Source organism: Falco punctatus (assembly GCF_963210335.1).
Source record: "Falco punctatus genome assembly, chromosome: 2".
In the NCBI taxonomy this organism is placed as follows: Eukaryota; Metazoa; Chordata; class Aves; order Falconiformes; family Falconidae; genus Falco; species Falco punctatus.
In genome coordinates this window covers 44,704,985-44,723,859 of record NC_137581.1, presented here as the reverse complement: position 1 = coordinate 44,723,859, position 18,875 = coordinate 44,704,985, and the positions used below count along the sequence as shown (strand labels likewise).

General features: G+C 42.2%; 1 protein-coding gene across 9 annotated transcripts in view; it reads left to right on the top strand.

The window, feature by feature from the left end:
• Positions 1-18,875, top strand: part of KLF12 (KLF transcription factor 12) — a 279,952-nt gene that overhangs the window by 82,632 nt on the left and 178,445 nt on the right. For 8 of the 9 annotated variants that reach the window (XM_080374430.1, XM_080374423.1, XM_080374427.1 and 5 more), the window contains one exon: positions 15,546-15,635. In XM_080374430.1, coding sequence (XP_080230556.1) covers positions 15,546-15,635 — 90 coding nt within the window. Of the gene's footprint in view, positions 1-15,545; positions 15,636-18,875 lie in introns of those variants that run through there. The other variant, XM_080374431.1, reaches the window with a different exon arrangement.

Below are 18,875 nucleotides of genomic sequence, written 5' to 3'. Positions count from 1 at the left end.
TATCAGACACTGAATGATGCTGCTCTTGAAACCACTGTGGCTGTGATTTTCATGGTTAGAATATTTTAGTAATGTTTATTGAATTTTAGCATCCAGAATGATGATGGAGGCAGTTTGTCACAGTATTAATGTTAGTGGTCCAGATCTTTTCAGAAAGATGCAGTACACATAACACTCTATGCCTGTGAAGAAATAATTGCTTAAAAATATGAGCAGCTTAACCCATCCAGTTCTTGTGGTGCAAAGTAAATCTAATAAAAGCATTTTATTCTATGTGAGACATAGCTAGTGTGGACAGGAAATCGTTTTCATCATTTTACACAGTGTAGCTAAGCCACGTGTTGGGAATAAGCATGTGATTTATACAGGCACAACTTCTTATTATGTCCTAATGAGAAATGTTAAATATATTAATATGACTCAAGACTTGACACACGCTGTAAGTCATAGAATCATTTAGGTTGGAAAACACCTTTAAGATCATGAAGTCCAACTGTTAATCCAGGACTGCCAAGTCCATCACTGAACCATGTCACTCATTGCCACATCTATACATCTTTTAAATACCTTCAGGGATGGGGGACTGAGCCACTTCCCTGGGGCAGCCTGTTCCAAAGCCTGACCACCCTTTCAGTGGAGAGATTTTTTCCTAATATCCAACCTAAACCTCCCCTGGTGCAACTTGTCCCATCGCTTGTTGCTTGGGAGAAGAGATTTGACACCCACATAGTTACAGCCTCCTTTCAGGTAGTTGTAGAGAGCGATAAGGTCTCCCCTCAGTCTCCTTTTCTTCAGGCTAAACAACCCCAGTTCCCTCAGCAGCTCCTCATAAGACTTGTGCTCTAATCTTGTGCTTCAAGCCTTTTGATGAGCCCTGCTAATTCCTGTGCAAAGATCCTCTTCCCGCTTTGAGACAGGTGTACCCCATCTGTCACCAGCAGGCTGCTGTTGTGTAAACAGACCCATGATCAAACCCCCCAACATTCTGCTGGTGACACCAGGCTCAGGGCCAGGTATGGCTCTGTTGGCTCTTCCTGTTGCTTCCCTCATCATTCGCTGCAACTGGCAGGGTCAAGGAGAACACTGCTTGTGCTCCTGATCCCTTAACCTGTCACCCCAGTGCCCTGAAGTCTCTTCGATTGCCCTTGGACTTCTTGTTGCAACTTCATTGCTGCCTGCCTGAAGAATCAATAATGGATGACAATCTGAGGGCCGCACCAGGGTAGGAAGCTTGCTCTCCACATCTCTACCCCAGGCTGCAGGGAGGCAGCAGGCTTCCCTACGCAGTGCGTCCGGCCTGCGTGCTGGGCCTTCTGTTCCCTTCAGATGGCAGTCTGCTGACAGTGACCCATCATTTTTTGATTAGCAGAAGCAATTTTGATGCAGGGCATAGGGTAACTTAACCTCAGAAACAACTCCACGCTAGATGAACCTTTGTCCTCGTTGTTCAGTTTCACCTGTAAAGCCTCGTACCTAATAGGCATGGGCACCTGGGAAGGTGGGGCAGTCACAGAAAAGATGCACCTGCTGCTCTGGGCAGGAACTTGTTGCCACTGCCCCCTATCCCTTAAGTCACTGTGTCCCACCAGGGGGAGAGAGGGCAGGGAATCCTCTATATACTGTGTCCTGTGTGTCTGTTGGGCCTGTCTTGGGGAAGACAGGGTGTGATTCCAGCAGTCTGTATCTCTGTCTTGCTCTCCTTGATACTCCTCAGCCTAGTCACGCCCCACCCCCGGAGCTCTGTCACTGAGCAGAGGAGTTCCCCCACCCAGGTGCACTTCTGCAGCGGTACTCACTGTATGGTATGTCCAGTACCAACATAAAAGCAGGGCACAGCCTGCAGCCCAGCACCTGGGTGGCTGCATGTTCCCCTCAGCTCTGTCTGGGTAGCCGAATCAGTTGTGGTGGGTACAGAGCTTAGAGAGGCCATGGCTTTCTTCTGGGTGAATTCCATTGCTCCCTGGTTGAGCTGGGAGAGCTTCGGTGCCCTTCTTGCTCACCCTTGTGTGCCAGCTGCTGCACAAACTGACTTGCCAGGCTGTTTGCCTGCCCTCATGGCAGCACACCTGGTCGCTAGTGCTCCCTAAGGGCTTCTTTTATATGAGTGTGGGGACTTGGCCACCATTGCTCCTGGCCCTGTCAGCAGCTGTGATGTGGGCTGTGGGCTCCTGGTGGTTCTCTCTGCTCCCCTGGAGATTCCCCCAGTTCAGGACTAACACCCCCCCCCCCCCCCCCCCCCACACACACACACACACACTGTGCTGGAGCACTCCACTGCCAATCATGCCAGCACCAGAGCCACACACCTCTGTGACATAAAGGCTATGTATGATGCCAAACAACCAATTACCTCGGTGCATTATTTCTTGAAAGCTGTGATGCGGGTAAGGTCACTATACGTTTTCAATGGGAGCATAATGCTAGGTTATAAAAAGACAATACAGATAACAATACTTCATTAGATCTTCCTGCTGTGCAATGTATAATCAGGTGCACTGACTTAATGCTAATGAGGATTTAAAGACCCAGCAGGGGCACATTTAGCAGTCACACACAGTTCAGTCAAATACTTTTGCACAGGGCACCTCTGATGCAAGGTGGAGTTCAACAGCAAGTAGGAATGTATAGCTTTATTATATAGCTTGCTGTAATACTTCTGTATATTTTAGTAAGAATAATAATTTGCAGTGTTGCGGTGTTTTGCCAGGCACTATCATTTGGCTGTGATTTTTATCATTCATGAAATTAGCCAGTAATGGTGGTGTGGACAAGACTGTATTGTGTTTCCAGTGATTGAGTAATGGCTGAGGGAAACAAAAAAAGAGGACTCTGAAGGTATCATTCAGAGTCCCTGCTAAGCTATAGATGCTGTGTGCTCACCATCTCGATCACCTTTGAAAGATACCACAGGCAGTGCAATGCTGCAGAAGAATAGACAGCGTCCCACCTAGTTTAAGGTCCTTTTTGGCAGTGATGTGTACCTGGTACTTGGCAGAAGAATTTAAATTCATTTTTGAGTGCAAGTCTCGAGACTGGAGCCCTGTGGTATAGAGCTAGTTTAACTTTCATGGCTTTAGCATGTATTATGTTAAAGGACATAGGAATATCAACATGGCTGTTTTCTGTCAGAACAAAGGACTGTCTACATTGTGTGCTTCTCTAACAACAGCCAGTAATAGACGGATTCTTAGGCAGATGACACAGCAATGTTGTGTTTGAGTGATGGTGTTGCCCCAGTGCATGTTCGAAGTTTGCAAAAAAATCTAGGGCATAAATACTTCCATAGCTAGAGATTGTATCTGTATTCTTGTGCTTGATAGCTCTTGATAAACAAATCTGTAGAAAAGTCCAATTATTTTTGAGCTAATCAGGTAAGTGGCCTCATCAGGAGACCAGCTTCTTCTAAGTTGGGAAGTCATGGGTTCCAGTGCAAAGCCCATGGATTCCAGTGCAAAAAGTCAGCGTGCAGCAGGAGGGGGAAGCAGACACAGGCTACCAGGTATGAGCACAGAAGTACCGTGCAGGCACACAGGGGCGGCGTCAGGACAGCCAAAGCTCAGCTGGGGTTCAGACTTGCACGGAATAGCAAAGGCAACAACAAGAACTTCTACCACTACGTCAACAGTAAAAGGCTGGACCAGGAAAATGTGGGTTGGTGGCTGAATGGGGTGCGTCGGTTATTGACAGTGAACACAGACAAGGCGGAGGTACTCTGCTGCCTTCTCTGCAACAGCCTTCATGCTTAGAGACAGAGCTCCAGGTGAAGAGCCACCAGTCATGACTGAGGACCAAGTCCCAGGGATTACCTGAGAGGACTCAACCCAAACATGCCCATGGACCCACCTGGCTGCATTCATGGGTACTGAGATAGCTGGCCGATGTCCTTGCAGCACCCTTCGCTACGATGCTTGAAAGGTGCTAGAGGCCATGGGAGATCCCTGATGACCAGAAGAAAGGAAATGGTGCACTCCTCTTCAGAGGAACCCAGAACGGTGATCTGGGGCACTATAGACCACTCAGCGTCCCTTTGGTCCGTGGAAGAAGTCAGAGTGAGTCGCCTAGGAACAGAGTTCTGGGCACTCTGAAGGAGGAGAAGGTGACTGGGAGCAGTCGGCATGGATTCACCCAGAATAAAGCATGGCTGACCTACCTGATTGGCATCTGCAGCATAAAGTGACTGGTGGGTGAGGGGAGAGGAGTGAACACCATTCACCCCAGCTTCTGCAAGGCCTTCAACAGTGTATCCAACACTGTTCCTCTGAGTTACAGTTATTACAGCCTGATGACAGCAGAGTTAGATGGGCAAAGGCTGTCAGTGAGCTCAGGGATCTTGGTCAGTTCATAGCCACGCATGGTGGGAGAATGAGAGACAGTGCATTGAAAACATGTGAGATTCAGGCTTGGAGTGAGGAAAATTGTTTCCTGTCATGGGGGCTGTCTGCCAGTTGAGCAGGTTACCCAGAGAGGTTGTACGATCTCCATCCTTTGAGGTTGGTAACACCTAACTGGCGGGTGACCTGGTCTGATTTCTGAGCTGCACCTCGTTTGAGCAGGTGGTGGGGCTGGAGACCTCGTGCGGCACCTTCTCACCTGAATTATCCTGGGATCCCAAGAAAAAAAAGAAATTGTTACAGCATTCATTGTTCCCCAATTTTTCCAGGTTTATACGATGTTTCATGCTGTAAAATGATATAAATTACTCATTTGTCTTGCCTTTCCCCTAGACACACACTCATATATTTTCTTTATAATCTTAAATGTAATGTATATGCCCAGTCTGATTTGGTCTATATAGCAAATTCGATATCTCTGAATTTTAAGGACGCTATAATGAAAGTTTAAAGCATCTGCTAATGTAGTGCTATATGTGCTACTTATATATCTCTTTTCCTGATGTTTCTCTGTCATTTTTATGGCTATACCCATAGTTACTTAAAATACTCTTTACTCTTGAAGTTATGCAGTTATTTTAATTGTTGTCAGTAATTTTGTTCATGTGCAGTACACTTTTTAAAAAAAAATACGTTTGAGGTGTCGCAACTGAGAATCTGGAAAGTGCATGTTGGTGACATTTGAAACTTGTTAATTAGAAATTCTTAACACTTAATTAGAATTATCTTTAAAGTGGACCCTAGCTTACAATAATTATTACTTGTGGAATCTAATCTGACAATTTCGTACATAAACATTATGGTCATCCTGTCGTAGGTAAGAAAGTATGTCATGTGAGCCATCAGGAGTCAGCTTCTGTCTAGTAGTTGATGTGAACCTTCTGAGAGCAATACAATTTTTTGGACAATTTTTTCACATTATTTGGTGGATACGTACAAATTCTCATTCGTTAATTGAGGGGCTTTGTAATTCATTCACTAAGTGAGAAAAAGTCAGAGTTTCACCCTTTTTTGAAGTATACCAAGTGCTATTTGCCAGCTTTAATACTAGTATTTTCCCAGGAGTTTGCACTGAAGCCTGTGGGGAGTGGGAAACCTCAAACTGATGTTAAGTAGAACAGAGATCAGGTTGCAACATGATGTTAAACATTTGCAGTTTGGGAGTTTCATCAGAGCACGCACCCTTTCTTTTGAAATGTCGGAATAAGCAGTTTGTTTGCTCCATGGGGAGAAGCGTGTAGAGCAATTACCATACTTCCATGCGCATGTAAGGTGCTGTGCAAAAGGTGCAGGGAAAGGTGATGGAGCAAAGCTTAGTTTCGGGCAAATAGTTTGATTTTTTTTCATCTGAGCGTGCAATCATTCAACTTTATTTATTTATTCCTGTGTTATTTGGCATGTGCATGAATCAAATGATCTTTATATGCACTTTTGCAAACACCCATACTCTGGCTGCACTTCTGCTCTGGTGGAGCTGCTGCTATGAAGGTTGTGGTTACAGTTCTTCTTAGCTGGAATGGGGCCATTCAAAGAACATTTTTTGTTTCCTTGCTTGCTGCCTATTGTATAATATGACTTTGTACGTGAACTGTGGCAGACTGTTTCTGAGGTCCTGTGAGGTCTGTGCTCCTTGCAGGTGTGTCCTACAGTATCTGACATCAGAGGGTGCAGCTGCACGCAAGCATGTTCTCTTCCTCCTCCTCTCAAGGCTGCAGTGAATTTGCTCTGTCCCTATAGCTGGCAGTGCAACAAGCTGAGCTGGAAATGAACAACTGACTTCTGGGAACAAGGGGGTTTCTTATGGATGCCATATACTGCTTTGTCTTTAGTAGTAAAAAAAACCCACGTAAAATCACAAAAAAATTTTAAAATTGCTTGTGAACAAAGTAAACCTGAAATTAAAACAAGACTTAACTGAATTTCCTATATTTTAGTGGTTATGCTTTCAATCTAAAGGGGGAAAGCTGGCTTTTCCTGGTTTCCTTTTAGTTCTGCCTGTATGTTGGAGCTTTCAGTTAAGTGAGAAACACTTCTGCTGGCTAAGAGCAATATCAACTGCTTAATATTTCTGTGGCCCAGCTGCTAGAAGGCAGCTAGGCATATTTAGTAATGGCATTACCTTACATTGCTTTTAATCAGAGGATATAGTTTGTAATGTCTGTGATTTATAAGAAGTCAGCTTTTGGTGCTGAAAATCAGTTTATGGCTATATTTTATCCTAGGGGAGGAGTAGCAGTTTTCTTCCAGAGCTAAAGGATTGGGGATGATCTGCTAGCCAGTTGTGCTCCAGTGGGGCTTACAGTGTTGTTGGTAGTGTGTTTGCTTTCTTTGAAACTCAGGATGGAAGGGGCAGCATAATTTATGGAGGGAAGTGATGATGTCTAGGTCTATGAAACCACCTATGCAGTTGTTGCATTGCTCCCACTGGGTCTTTGTCATCACAGAGCTGAAGGTGCTGTTGCTTTGAGGTGATAGTCTCTTTGTGCTGCAGGGAGTGGTGGAGCCAAGCAGACCAGGTAGATAACATCTTGTCATCTTGGCAAAAAAACAGCTGTGTTTGGCCATTTGGCCTGCCATGTGACATCTCGGACAAAAATTTTGGACTAAACTGTGGCTACTGCTACATGCTAAACACTCCCTTTATTCTGCAGCGTGCTGGGCCCATGCTCTGTTTGTCTTCATGGAAGCAGACTTTGCATGTTGGCAGGTGGGGGCAGCTCATTTTCCCACCAGAGCAGGTAAAGGCAGAATTCAGAGTAAAAGGGCTGGAACTAGATAATCTTCAAGGTCTCCTCCAACCCAAACCATTTTATGATTCTATGAAAATTTCCATCAGTCTGTATTTGCTGGTAAGGTCCTGGGCAATGCCATTCAATGCTCATTTGCTCAGCAAATACAAAGTAGTCACAATTTAGACAACAGGTACAACAATCAGATGGCAGGATTATTCCACTGACACTCCTATTGAGGTCACATACTCCTACCACCAGAACTTAGTTCAAAACATGTTGTGACCTGAGACTGACTTTTTGTTTATCTAAACAAAAGATGGGGGACCACTTGAATGAAAACCTGACCCGGAACTGTTCTCACCAGCTGTTCATTTATTTTTTTCCCCTCAAGTTTAATAATTGAAGCAACGACCCACCTAATAGTAAAGGTAACCTTTAAGTTGTATATGTTTTAGTAAATTTGATCAATATAATATTTGTAGGACTATGAAAATTCTTTCATATTTTCCATTGCAATTGTTTTTTTTTGCAGGGGTGGTGATGTTTGTTTTCAATTTTAAGCCTCATGTTCTTCAAACTCTTCTCCAGATTTGAGGACGGTTGACACAAGATAACAAAAAAGTACTTTGGAGATTGAGTATTAGTTTTTAAAAACCACTTGATTTATCACTATGGTCAAGGAAAAGTGGTAATCTAGGGCAATTACTAGTTTTTTTTTGGTGAAAAAAGTCATGAATTTCCACTTGAGAAGTGTTCACTATCAAAAGTTTATTTTACTATTATGCATCATGAAGTGTTACAAAAAGGATTTTTTAAATGAATTCTAGTGTAAAAGGAAACGCAGTGTATGCTTTTGCCAAACTTACTCCTTCATAACTATATGTCTCTCCTAAATGGTGGCTGTTTTTCAGCACTCCCTTTTTCTGGTTTGTTTTGTTTTGGGTGTTTTTTTCCATTTTTTTTTGTTTGTTTGTTTTGTTAAGCAGGACTTCTAAGTGTAAGATAAATAAAATTCACAATTGAATCCATTGATATTCACAAAATCTTATCAACTATTCTGTGCATGTTTAATTGAAAGGAAAACAATGAAGCCATTAATGTTGATAAAAGTTAAATGTATGGCTCTGGTGTAATTACAGTTTCTTGTAACATACAGCATTTGAATTACATACTATAGTAATGATCAGTTAATTCTTTGTAGAGACAGCTACAAGTGGCAGGAGAGCAGAGCTGATGTAGAGGGATTTTAAGCAGTCTAAGCTGACAGGGTTGCCTGCTGAGTCTGAGAAATAGCAGATTGGTCTCTAGTTGCCAATGTACTTGACACTCCTCAGTCACCTGGAAGCTGACCACATCTCTTTGGTTCTATTTATATTTGCTAAAACTAATTTAAACCCAAGCAAACCAAAAAGACTTTAGAAGCAAAACAAGAGATCTTGGTTCTCTTCACTGAATGCTGTCTGGACTGGAACTTTTTCTGGAGACATATTTTTAAAAATATGTAGCAGATTTAAAACATAGCTACATCCTCAGGGATTTGGCTACTTAACAACTTTTGGAAACCTGCTGTCTGCAAAATTAGAACTTTTTTTTTCTAAGACGTCCAGGCAGTGGAATAGGAATTGAGGAAGCTGGTGTTGCTTGTGTACATGTTTGTACTGGTAGCAGCAGGGTACAGCTGGACATGGTTTGGTACATCAAATGAGGATCTGAACAGGCCAGCACAAGCTGATGGCCAACCATTGCACGTGCTTCTGAGGCACTGACAGCATCAAGTCACAGCTGCTGTTGAGGTCTGCGTTCTACCTGGCATGTGGAGTTGTAATAAGAGACTACACTCAGAGGCCTTCCTGGAAAGCTTGGCGCTATGATGCCTCCGCGATCGCTGGGTGCCACGCAGATGCGTGTCTGTGATATATATACCTATCTTTAAACTGCCCGCCTCCTGTGGCATGAGGTGGTGTATGGGATTTCATGTCCTGTATTTGGGTCTACCCTGAGGTCTGTTCAGGGCTAGCAAGCAGACAAGAGAGAGGTATGTAGATCAGTGAGAAATAATCTTGTTGGTAGCTTTCGTTAACTACTCTTCACACTCATGTGCTTAGCTGCCATCCTAGCATAATCCCTGGAGTCCCTTGCTGTGGTGTTTTAAGCTTTTGTTCTTTAGATGACATAAACCACAGCTTATATGTCCATATTGTTCATTCAGGCTTCTGCAAACTCTGCGTTCTCTTCTCACTAAAGGAATTTCATTTTGAATTTGAACGAACTCATGTGAACCCTGTCCATTTTCACATGGAAACAGTATGAAGTTTAAGGCTTCACTCTACTTTTTTCTTCAGAAATTATTTTGTTTTTTCTTGAAGGATCAATAAATGCAAATGTTCCTTTTCTTTTTTGGTGAATTTGACTGGAAATTCAAGTTCAGAATAAAATGCTGAACTACCAGAACCTCTGCTTTTATTATGAACATTTCACATGGCTATAGACATAATTACGTATGATCAAGATCTTATGGCAAGATATGGGCTGTTAACCCCGATTCCCTGGCAGAACTCCCAGCTGAGTGATTATCTTCTAGCCACATAAATTTACTTTTATTTTCTATCGGATAGTTTTTTCCTTCACTTTTTGGAATGAACTGCTCTTATACATACTGTGGCAATACTAACGGGTATGCTTCACCCTAGAGGTAGCTACATTTAAGTGACTAACAAATCTGATTGTATGGTATATAAAGGTCTTCAGCACATTGAGGTAGTAGACAACGGAGTGATTCTTTCCTATGAGAATTTCTTTCCCTTTGGAGATAGCTGTACTTGAAAAAAGATGGTCATCTTTCATGCTTCTACTGTCCCTTGAATCAAAGAGAAAAAACAATTTGAAACTTTGGCAATCAAGTCGTATCCTTAAAAGGATCTGTCGTATCTTCAAAAGCTTTGTCTCAAGTACATCACTTAACATTTTTTTGCCCAGAGTTGTTAAACTGTCTATTGCTTTGACTGATGGATAAGTTAGTATAGTAATGTAAGTAATGGGAATAATATGAATTTAGGTATTCATGTTCAGAAAAATCAACAAGGTAGTATTATTGCTAGGGCATGTAAGTGATGTAGGCTATTTCATGCTTAGTTCAGTGACATTTCTAATATATCTGTATAGAAAAGGAAAACAAAAAATTTGGTTTTGAGCTGTCAAGAACCCTTTTTTCACAAAAATCACTTACATTTTTGGAAGCATAGAATGAGAATAGAATGATTAATTAAGAAATGACTGCATGTGCAGAAATTTGTGTAAAAGTTTCCCTGCCTCATCTTCTATTTATTTTTAAGTCATAACTTTGAGATGGAAAGACTGCGTAAGGGCTGTTCTCATCTCTTAGCTGTCCAAACATACTCCCCTTAAACTTGAAACTTTTTACCGAGGCTTGAATACTGAATTTGAGACTGCTTTTCCCCCAACTGATATTTCATTTCTCAAAAACGAAAGTGTGTCATGTTAGAAGTTAAGTTTGTACAGAAAAGTAAAGAAAGAGTTGAAATGAAGGAATGAAGTTGGGACTGGGAAGAAGGGAGGGGTGGGGAGAAGTGTTCTAATTTTTGTCTTTGTTTCTCACCATCCAACTCTATTTTAAGTGGCAATGAATTAAATAATTTTTCCCTAAATCAAGTCTGTTTTGCCTGAGATGGTACTGAGTAAGTGATCTCCCTGTCTTTATCTCAACCCCTGAGCTTTTCCATCTATTTTCTTCCCCCATCCTGTTGAGGAGGAGTGTGAGAGAAGTGGAGTGTGAGAACATCTGGCAGCCAGTTGTGGTCAACCCACCAGAGTTACAAAGAATGGAATTGTAAGCCTAACATTTTTGGTGTCTCATGGAAAAGTCTTGAACCATCAGTGGCTTTGTCTTGCTAGTGCACAGCTCTTCAATGTAACTAAGCAAGACCATTACCTTCATTAGTGACAGGAGTAACTAGCATCATTCACCTTGCTTTTGTGTATCTCTTGCGTTCATGAGATGACACGAGAGGAGGACACTGACTGTCTTGCACAGAAACGTGTTTGTTGATCCATGCAGGAGATGAGAGATCTGGATTCTGGGTGCTCTGAAGCCTGAGCTCGCTGCTTTCTTCTTGTGGTTGCATGGTGTTGTGCCCATCACAGTTTGGCCAGATCTGGTAGAGCATAGTTTCATTTCTGATGCTTTAGTACTGAGCAGCTAGACATGAAAATCTTGGAGAGTGGAAGAGACAATGGTAGTGTAGGATGAGTATGTGCAGTTTCTTTCATCTTGTGCTTAGAAGAAATTATGGAGGGGATGGAGGGGTGCCTTTGGTGGTGTCTCAGGGTAGGAGTTGGTTGTGGCACCAGCTTCCCTGCTGTTAAAAGTTTGCAGCATAATTGTCAAACATATGGCATGACCAAATTAAAAACTTGGCGACAAAACCATAGCCCTTCTTACGCATGGAGCCAAATTTCATGATAGTGTAATTCATAATTAAATAAGCAGTACAGGTTGCTGGGGGGTTTTGTAGCAGGATGAGATACAAGGTTTGGTTTTGTTTTCTCATCCTCTAAAGCAGCCAAGGATAATTTGTTTACAACTTGCAACAGAAAGTCATCAACATGAAGAAAATGCCAGTTGTAGTTGCAGCCGTACTGTACTGAAAACGTGGGCCTATTAGGAAGGAAGAGGGTCTCGGGCTGATTGCCATGGCTTCTGCGAGGAAGCTGTGTAAGCCCCAAAGCTTATCTGTCTTCTGTAGTAACTGCTCTAATAGCAGTTGCCCATACGGACCTGGGTATGATTTGTGTTTTTAATTAATCTTTCAACAGAATGGGTGTCCAAAAGTGATTAGTGAAAGGCTCCAATGGATGGCATCAAGAAAGAGAGGTTGATCTCTTTTAGGATGAGTTGGTTTATCGATCCAAGAGAACAGATGTTCTGGTAAGGTCGTGCAGTGTTTGGCTTGATTATGTGCCCAGTTTAGAACATACATCTGCTCTGTGTTTACCTGGGTGGGTGACTGGAGTCCACCAGGTGGGTTGGGGTGGGAGGCAGGAGAATAGAGAGGGAAGGGCTGTCACATGAATTCAGGTCTCCTTTACCTGGGCAATTTTGGGAGTTGGAAGTTAGCTGTCAGAGTCAATGAAGACGGTTGAGTGACCCAGGAGGGGACTGCAGCCTGAAAAAAGCATTGACTCAATATATCACATCGACAGTCTCTGCTGGTGGGTCTCCTGGGTGTCATCAATTAACATGGGGTGCTGGAGCAGCCTGGCCTCACCCAGGTGTGGATGCTCCATCTGCCTGGCTGACATGAGAGGCTCCCAGGGGGAACCCAGTTCACACCCCCATCTCCTGTGGGGATGAGTCAAGCCCCTTTGCCTTAGATGACTGCCCACCACATGCAAACCTTGGCAATTACATCGTTTGCTGAATGGCATTGAACATACTGTAGCACAAACGCTGGTTACGGCAGGAGAGCGCAGTTTGGAAAGATAAGCTCTCTGTGCGGCTGTTAGGCTGAACATTTCATCTGTATGTGTAGCACGCAGACTGGATCTACTCGTCTGTTACCAGGCAGTGGCCCTCCAGGGTGTGTCACACAATATCCTTCCAGTTATAAATGCAGAAGGGAGCAAATAGTTTAGAAAGAACCTACTTCTGTGATTATTGCTACTCTGAATTATAAATGACCCAAAAGCCAGAGCTATTCACTGCATTGACTCTTCAGACCAGCACTCAAAAGGCAGAGCGCTGCTTTTAAGAAATATGATTTTAGAGAACAAAAGTGGAACTGAGCGCTATGAAAATTTAGTTAAATGTAAATGTGTTAAATGGTACATGAACCAGTCAGGTTTTCATGATTTATCAGTTTTAAACTTCAAAGGCTCTGGTTAGCTTGCATTTTTAAAACTAATGAGTTTATCACAGCCAGTGGGGAAAAATGGTTCAAGTATATCAGCTGTAAATTGGTACAAAGCACTAAAAGGGACATTAGCCTCTAATCAGATTCTAACAGTTCATTAAACCTGCCTTTCCTCCATGGCGCTTTGTCTTCCCCCCCCCTGCCCCCGCCTCTCGCCTGCGCCTCCTGCACAAGCCAGCCTCGTCCCTTCATTTGGGCGGGTAAGACCTCCTCAGGGACACAAAGCTGTATCAGTTCATCCTTCTTTGTCTATGAGCAAAACAGCCTAAGGGATGCTTGATGGTGGTGTATTCTTGATCTTGCTGTAAAATTCGACTCTGCTTGCAGAATAGGTGCTGGGGGAGCCAGAAATGCCAGGCTGGTTCCTGCTCTTGCTCCAGCCCAAACCACATCCAAACCACTGGAGCTCAGTGACACCCGAGATCTGCTTCTGATAAGTAAACAGTGCACTGCCCTTGCTGGGAAGAGGGATGTAAAGCCTGGAACAATTTCAGCCAGCAATGTTTTCTGACATGGGAATCTCTGAGTTCCTCCTGTTCTTTCCCCACCTCATGCCTGGAACGCTGAATAAAGATCGAGGTGCACAAAATAAATGGCTGGGAAGGCATAGGAAGAGCTTTTTTTTTTTTTTTTCTTTTTAGTTCTTCTTCTTCCTGTTGTATCAAGTTTAAAATACAGCAGATACACAGTGGTAGCATAGCCTGGACTGGGACATCTTAACAGCTTGACTCATCTTCATTCCCACATGTTTGAATGTGGAGGTAGTCTGCTGAAAAATACTTTTTTGATCTGAAATTTTATAACTTAAGCATTTAGAATTTTTTATGACCTACCTATATCTACTTTTAAAGGAAAAGTTAGAGATTGCATTTGCACTGGCTCTTGCATTTGCTTATCTGCTTTATCATCAAGTTCCTGCTTGCCCTGTAGTATCAGGCTGCAGCTGTGTGTGCTGTAACACATGGGGTTCAAAGTGAGAGCAACAGGGTCATTTGCTCTGCCTGTAGCACTGTTGGAGCATGGATGTATCTGTTTCCCTGCTTTTCAGCATGTTATTTCAATTACAGTAAAGGACAGGACTATACAAAAATCAACAGTTGCTGCAATATTTATATCCCAGAAAATGAAGATGCTGGGATGAGGTGCATTAATTGGAAAAAAGAAAATGATTGAAGTAATCAAAGTTTTGGGAAGCTCTATATCTTTTGGAAGCTCCATTATAGGATGGACCATTTTTCTTAAATTGCCCTGGAGCAGCCATGATAACAAACAGGGCTATGAATGTATCCCTTATGAATAATGTCACCATGCAGTACTGGACAGATCTGCTGCTCATGAAACTCGGGGAAAGCGTTTTTTTCCATTGTGGTGTGGTTATTGAGGGCTACTAGGTAATGGTTAGAGTGCAAATGAGTTTCTAGTCTTCAGCATTGCCTTCCAGATGGGGCTGCCGATAAGTAAGGGGCTGTGAATGAGTTACTTGCAAATGATATATGCTCCAAGTTTGCTATTTGAAAAATAGCTGTGATGTCTTTGGATATCTGTACTGCTGACCAAGGTGTCTGGATTTGTAAGGTCAGGTTATAGCTTGAGGGATAAAATGTCTTTTATTCTCTCCACGTTGTCCAAACTAAACGGCAGCTGAGGGGGCTAGCTTTCAAACACCAGCTGTGAGCCTTGGCTGCAATAGACAAGTGACTGGTTGAAGTAGTGTTTGAACTGAAGGCACATGAGGCTGGTTTACATTTCTCCATAAACTGATCCAGCAAGAGCGGGATGAGACGTTCATAGCAGGGGTGTTGATTCAGGAAAGCACAGTTCTGCAAATCTCTATTCAGACTGAAGCTCTCGGCATATATTGCCCATTACTACAAGGAAAATGCAAGTTTTTTAACATGCTTTTTTATTTCTTTTGTGTCAGGTGAGTGTGTGGAGTTTTTCATTGACAAATGCTGATAACTTTACAAGACAATGAATCATGAAATCTGAGGAGTTGTTGATGTGTCTTAATTTATGGGGTGGGTGTGTACAGGCCTTCACTGTAACTTGTCTGAATTGAAGCATATGCTTTCTCTAGGCAATGCAGAAGTACAAATGTTTTGATTGAAATCAAATCTACCTAAGTATACTGCCAAAAACCTGAAGCTATTTCACAACACTGCTTTCCTTCCCATTTCTGAAGCAAGGAATTTATATACTTGCACCTGCATGATTAATTTCAAATTAAAAGTGGTAATTGGAGATGATTTTCACTTGTTGCTTACAAAGATTTAGTTATCTTTTAAGGATAACTGAAAGTATAATTTACTATTTTAACAGAAGTGGTAACTTGGCAGCTACTCCTTAAAATTAATATTAATATCTTCATTAACTTAATTTTCGCTAAAAGCAACCAACTTCTACAATATCATGGAACTGAACCAGTGAATTAAACCAAGTGTTTTTAATCTATTTATTTATTTTTAAATTAACCTTGTTTGTTTTTTTCTTAGGACGTCAGCGCCTTTGAGAACAGAATGTTAATGCTTGATGGGATGCCGGCAGTCAGAGTCAAAACAGAGCTGCTGGAATCTGAGCAAGGGGTAAGCAGAGGTTTTTGTGCAGCCTCACTCTGCAATGCTCCGGTGACCCTTCCTGAGCTTCTCAGTGTCTAGCTGTCCCTCCTGTTATATTGTCATTTTCTTTTCTGTTTGGTGTGGGTTTTTTTGTTTGGTTTTTTTTTTTATTCTACCATTTTTGAGCTCATTTTATTGGGAGACATATCGGTGAGATCTAGTCTCATCAGCTGAAAGCACAAAACAAAACTCTGCAGAGAAGACTTACTGAAATTATCAGGGATAGCCGAGATGCTGTTGGTGTAAATTCATGATTATAAAAGGAGGTTCAATTTTAAAAAATGGGAAAGAATAATGGATTATGGTAAAGAAGCCGAATTCATATGTCTGAGAAACCTATACATATATTTGCTATTTTGCCTTCTTGGGTTATCTGCCTTACTGTGGTTGTTTCGTCCTTTATATGGTTGTCCTACTCCATTTTCTGTTTGTGCACACCTGCTCTCATTTTGGTGGAATACGCTTGTTTTCATTATGCTAAGAGGCCTAGAAGCTTCAGATGATTAAAGCTGGTATGTTGACTGCTGAATGGAGTACAGAGATAATGAATAGGATTTTGAATTTTTTGCGGAACAAGTGTTTGACACTGGAGTTGGTAGATTTTAGGCAAATTGAGGACCATGTTTTTGGACATACTAAGTGTGTATTCCTACATATATGGTAATAATTACGTCAGGGATTGTAGGTTATTATAAGGGCATCTGTATTTAATGGATTTTATGTTATCACAAATCTTTGTTTCTTTGTGTGCATCTTACATTATCCCAAAGAATCCAAGCTACCTTACTGCTCTGAAGACAGGTGCCTTCAACAGAGAGCATTATAGAACCAGCAATGCCATTGCCGTGTAGGGATGGGCTTTTGCCTCCTTCTGTTTGTTGGCTTTTTTCCTTCCTGCTATTTTCTCAATTATTTAATTGAGAATTTAAATGATATGGAGGAGAGGGAATTGCAGGATGACTTAATTTGGAAGACTTGCAAAGAGATAACAGTTATTCAGGATGTTTCTGAGGCTTTATGTTTGAGAGAAAACAAACTTGACATTTAATGGAGTTCTTGCACATCTCTCTGCCTTCTGGAGAACAAGTACCCTCAGAAAATACTCCAATACAGTGTAGTTTGAGGGAACATAAAAGCTGGACTACCGTATAAGCCATGATGGTGAAAAGACAGATCCATTAGAGGTAATTTTTAATACCTTCTGAATGCTTTGCATTATGTCTCTGTATATAACACAAACCTTTGTTTATATTGTTCAGAAGACAAATACTTTATTGGTATTTGCCTTTGTCTTGTTTAAAATAAATTCTATGTGTGATGCATATTACTGAGTCCTTTATGAAGAATATTTCCTTTAGCAAAGTGTCATTTGTTTCTGGAAGACGTATTTGGTGTCTTAGGAATTGGAAGGAAATGAACAATTTATATAGTTTTTTTAATTTCCTTAGGGTTTCTTTAATAAAGTTTTACAGACTTCTGTGTAAGCAGAAAATGACGTTACCTTTTGTGTTCCAGTGACTGAGCTGTTGGACAAAGAGCTCTGTTTGATTTGGGATTTTATGTGCTTTGGTACTAATTAAGTAGTGTCTGGTCAAGAGTCTATAGTACCTTTATGACTCTTGATTAGGGAATCAATCAATAAATACAAAATGAATTCTCCAGTTCACTAACAGGGGAGCTAGCCATTAGGAAGGCAGTTTTCCAGTAAACAGCTTAAACTCTAAAGAGAAAGGTGGTTGAAACAGATGTTTAGCATGTGCTTCAGAGACTTATTTTGAATATGTAGATGTTTGTAGATATAACAGGGACAAGTGTTTGAAGGATGTAATTACTGAAAACAGCATGTGAATCTGTTTGGGAAGGTGAATATCATAACTGGGAAGCATGGAGTGGGAACTGAAGTAGTATGAATTTGAAATTGGGATGTCTGTTCTTGTTATAGAGTCCCTAGAGTTGCACCTTCATCACAGTGAATGCGTATACAGGGACATGTGATTTCTGCTTTGAAAATTAGCTAAGACAGCATTTTGAGTCTTCTGAAGACAGTGGCCAGACTTTCATCTCTTAGGATGCTGAACACCAGACGAGACTAGGTAAACTTCTCTGAAACCTGTAGGAAGGCAGTTGAGGTTTTTTGCTGTTCCTGCTTGGTATCTGCATTTGGCTCTAGGTTTGCTGCAAGGACAAAAGTGAGACATGGTTCGATGGTTACGAGAAGGAAGTTTCATGAGTGGTTAGGGGATCCAGAAGGCTGTGTGAGCAGTGGAGGTGTGAAACCAACACAGTCTGGAGCACCAGTGGCCCTCAACCAGGATGATGAGCACTGAGTGATCAGACAGACCAGAGAGCATTGAGTTGCCCATGCCTTGCTAATGACGCTCTGGAGGAGCTGGGATAATGCCATCTGATATTTTGTCTGAGAAGGGCTATGGAACCACTGTCTCCTGTTCAAGTCTGTGCCCATACCACAAATAAATGATCCTCACACAGCTATGCTAGTAGTTACCCGCTGTCCTTGTGAAAGCATGCGCCTAAACTTTATAATCTGAATTTATCTAGCATCAGCCTCCAGCCCTTTCCAGTGGCAACAGAAAAAAATCCCTCATGGTGCTGTGTGATGGTCTCGCTTAGCCCTTTTGGGGCCAGGCCATACAATGTGTGATGAAATAAGGAGGATTGATCCTTAGGTTGCTGTTGCAGTGTGGGAGGCTGCTACATGTGATAGCTAAGGAGGTTGGTCTTGGCGGCTCCTCTGTTAGTGGTGATGGGTGTTTACAAGGCAATTACTGCAAAACTTTATTGAAATGAAAATTAAGTTAATAGTGGGTTCCAAAGGTATGTGTCTCCTTCTTGTAGGGATATTGAATGCTTTCCTGCAGGACATGTGAATGTCAGCCAGAAAAGGTGTTTTCTCAGTACTCATACCTTGATTAGCTGTCCCTTGTGGTTCATGACCTCCAAGGTGGGTTCATAGAAAGGACCTTGCTGGGGAATGTGAATATTGTTTGGCCATGTGTGCATGCGGTGCTGTGTGGGAAATCCAGCCAGTCCTCCCCACTGTCCTGGTTCTTGCAGTGTTGGCCTGATGAGAGAGCAGCCAGTAGAGGAGAGTCTAATCGCACCCTGGGCAGTTGTTGCCTGGAGGCAAGTGTGTGTGCTTGGAGGGACTGCAGGCTGGTGCTGGGTCAAATCCCTTTTGGGTGCTGG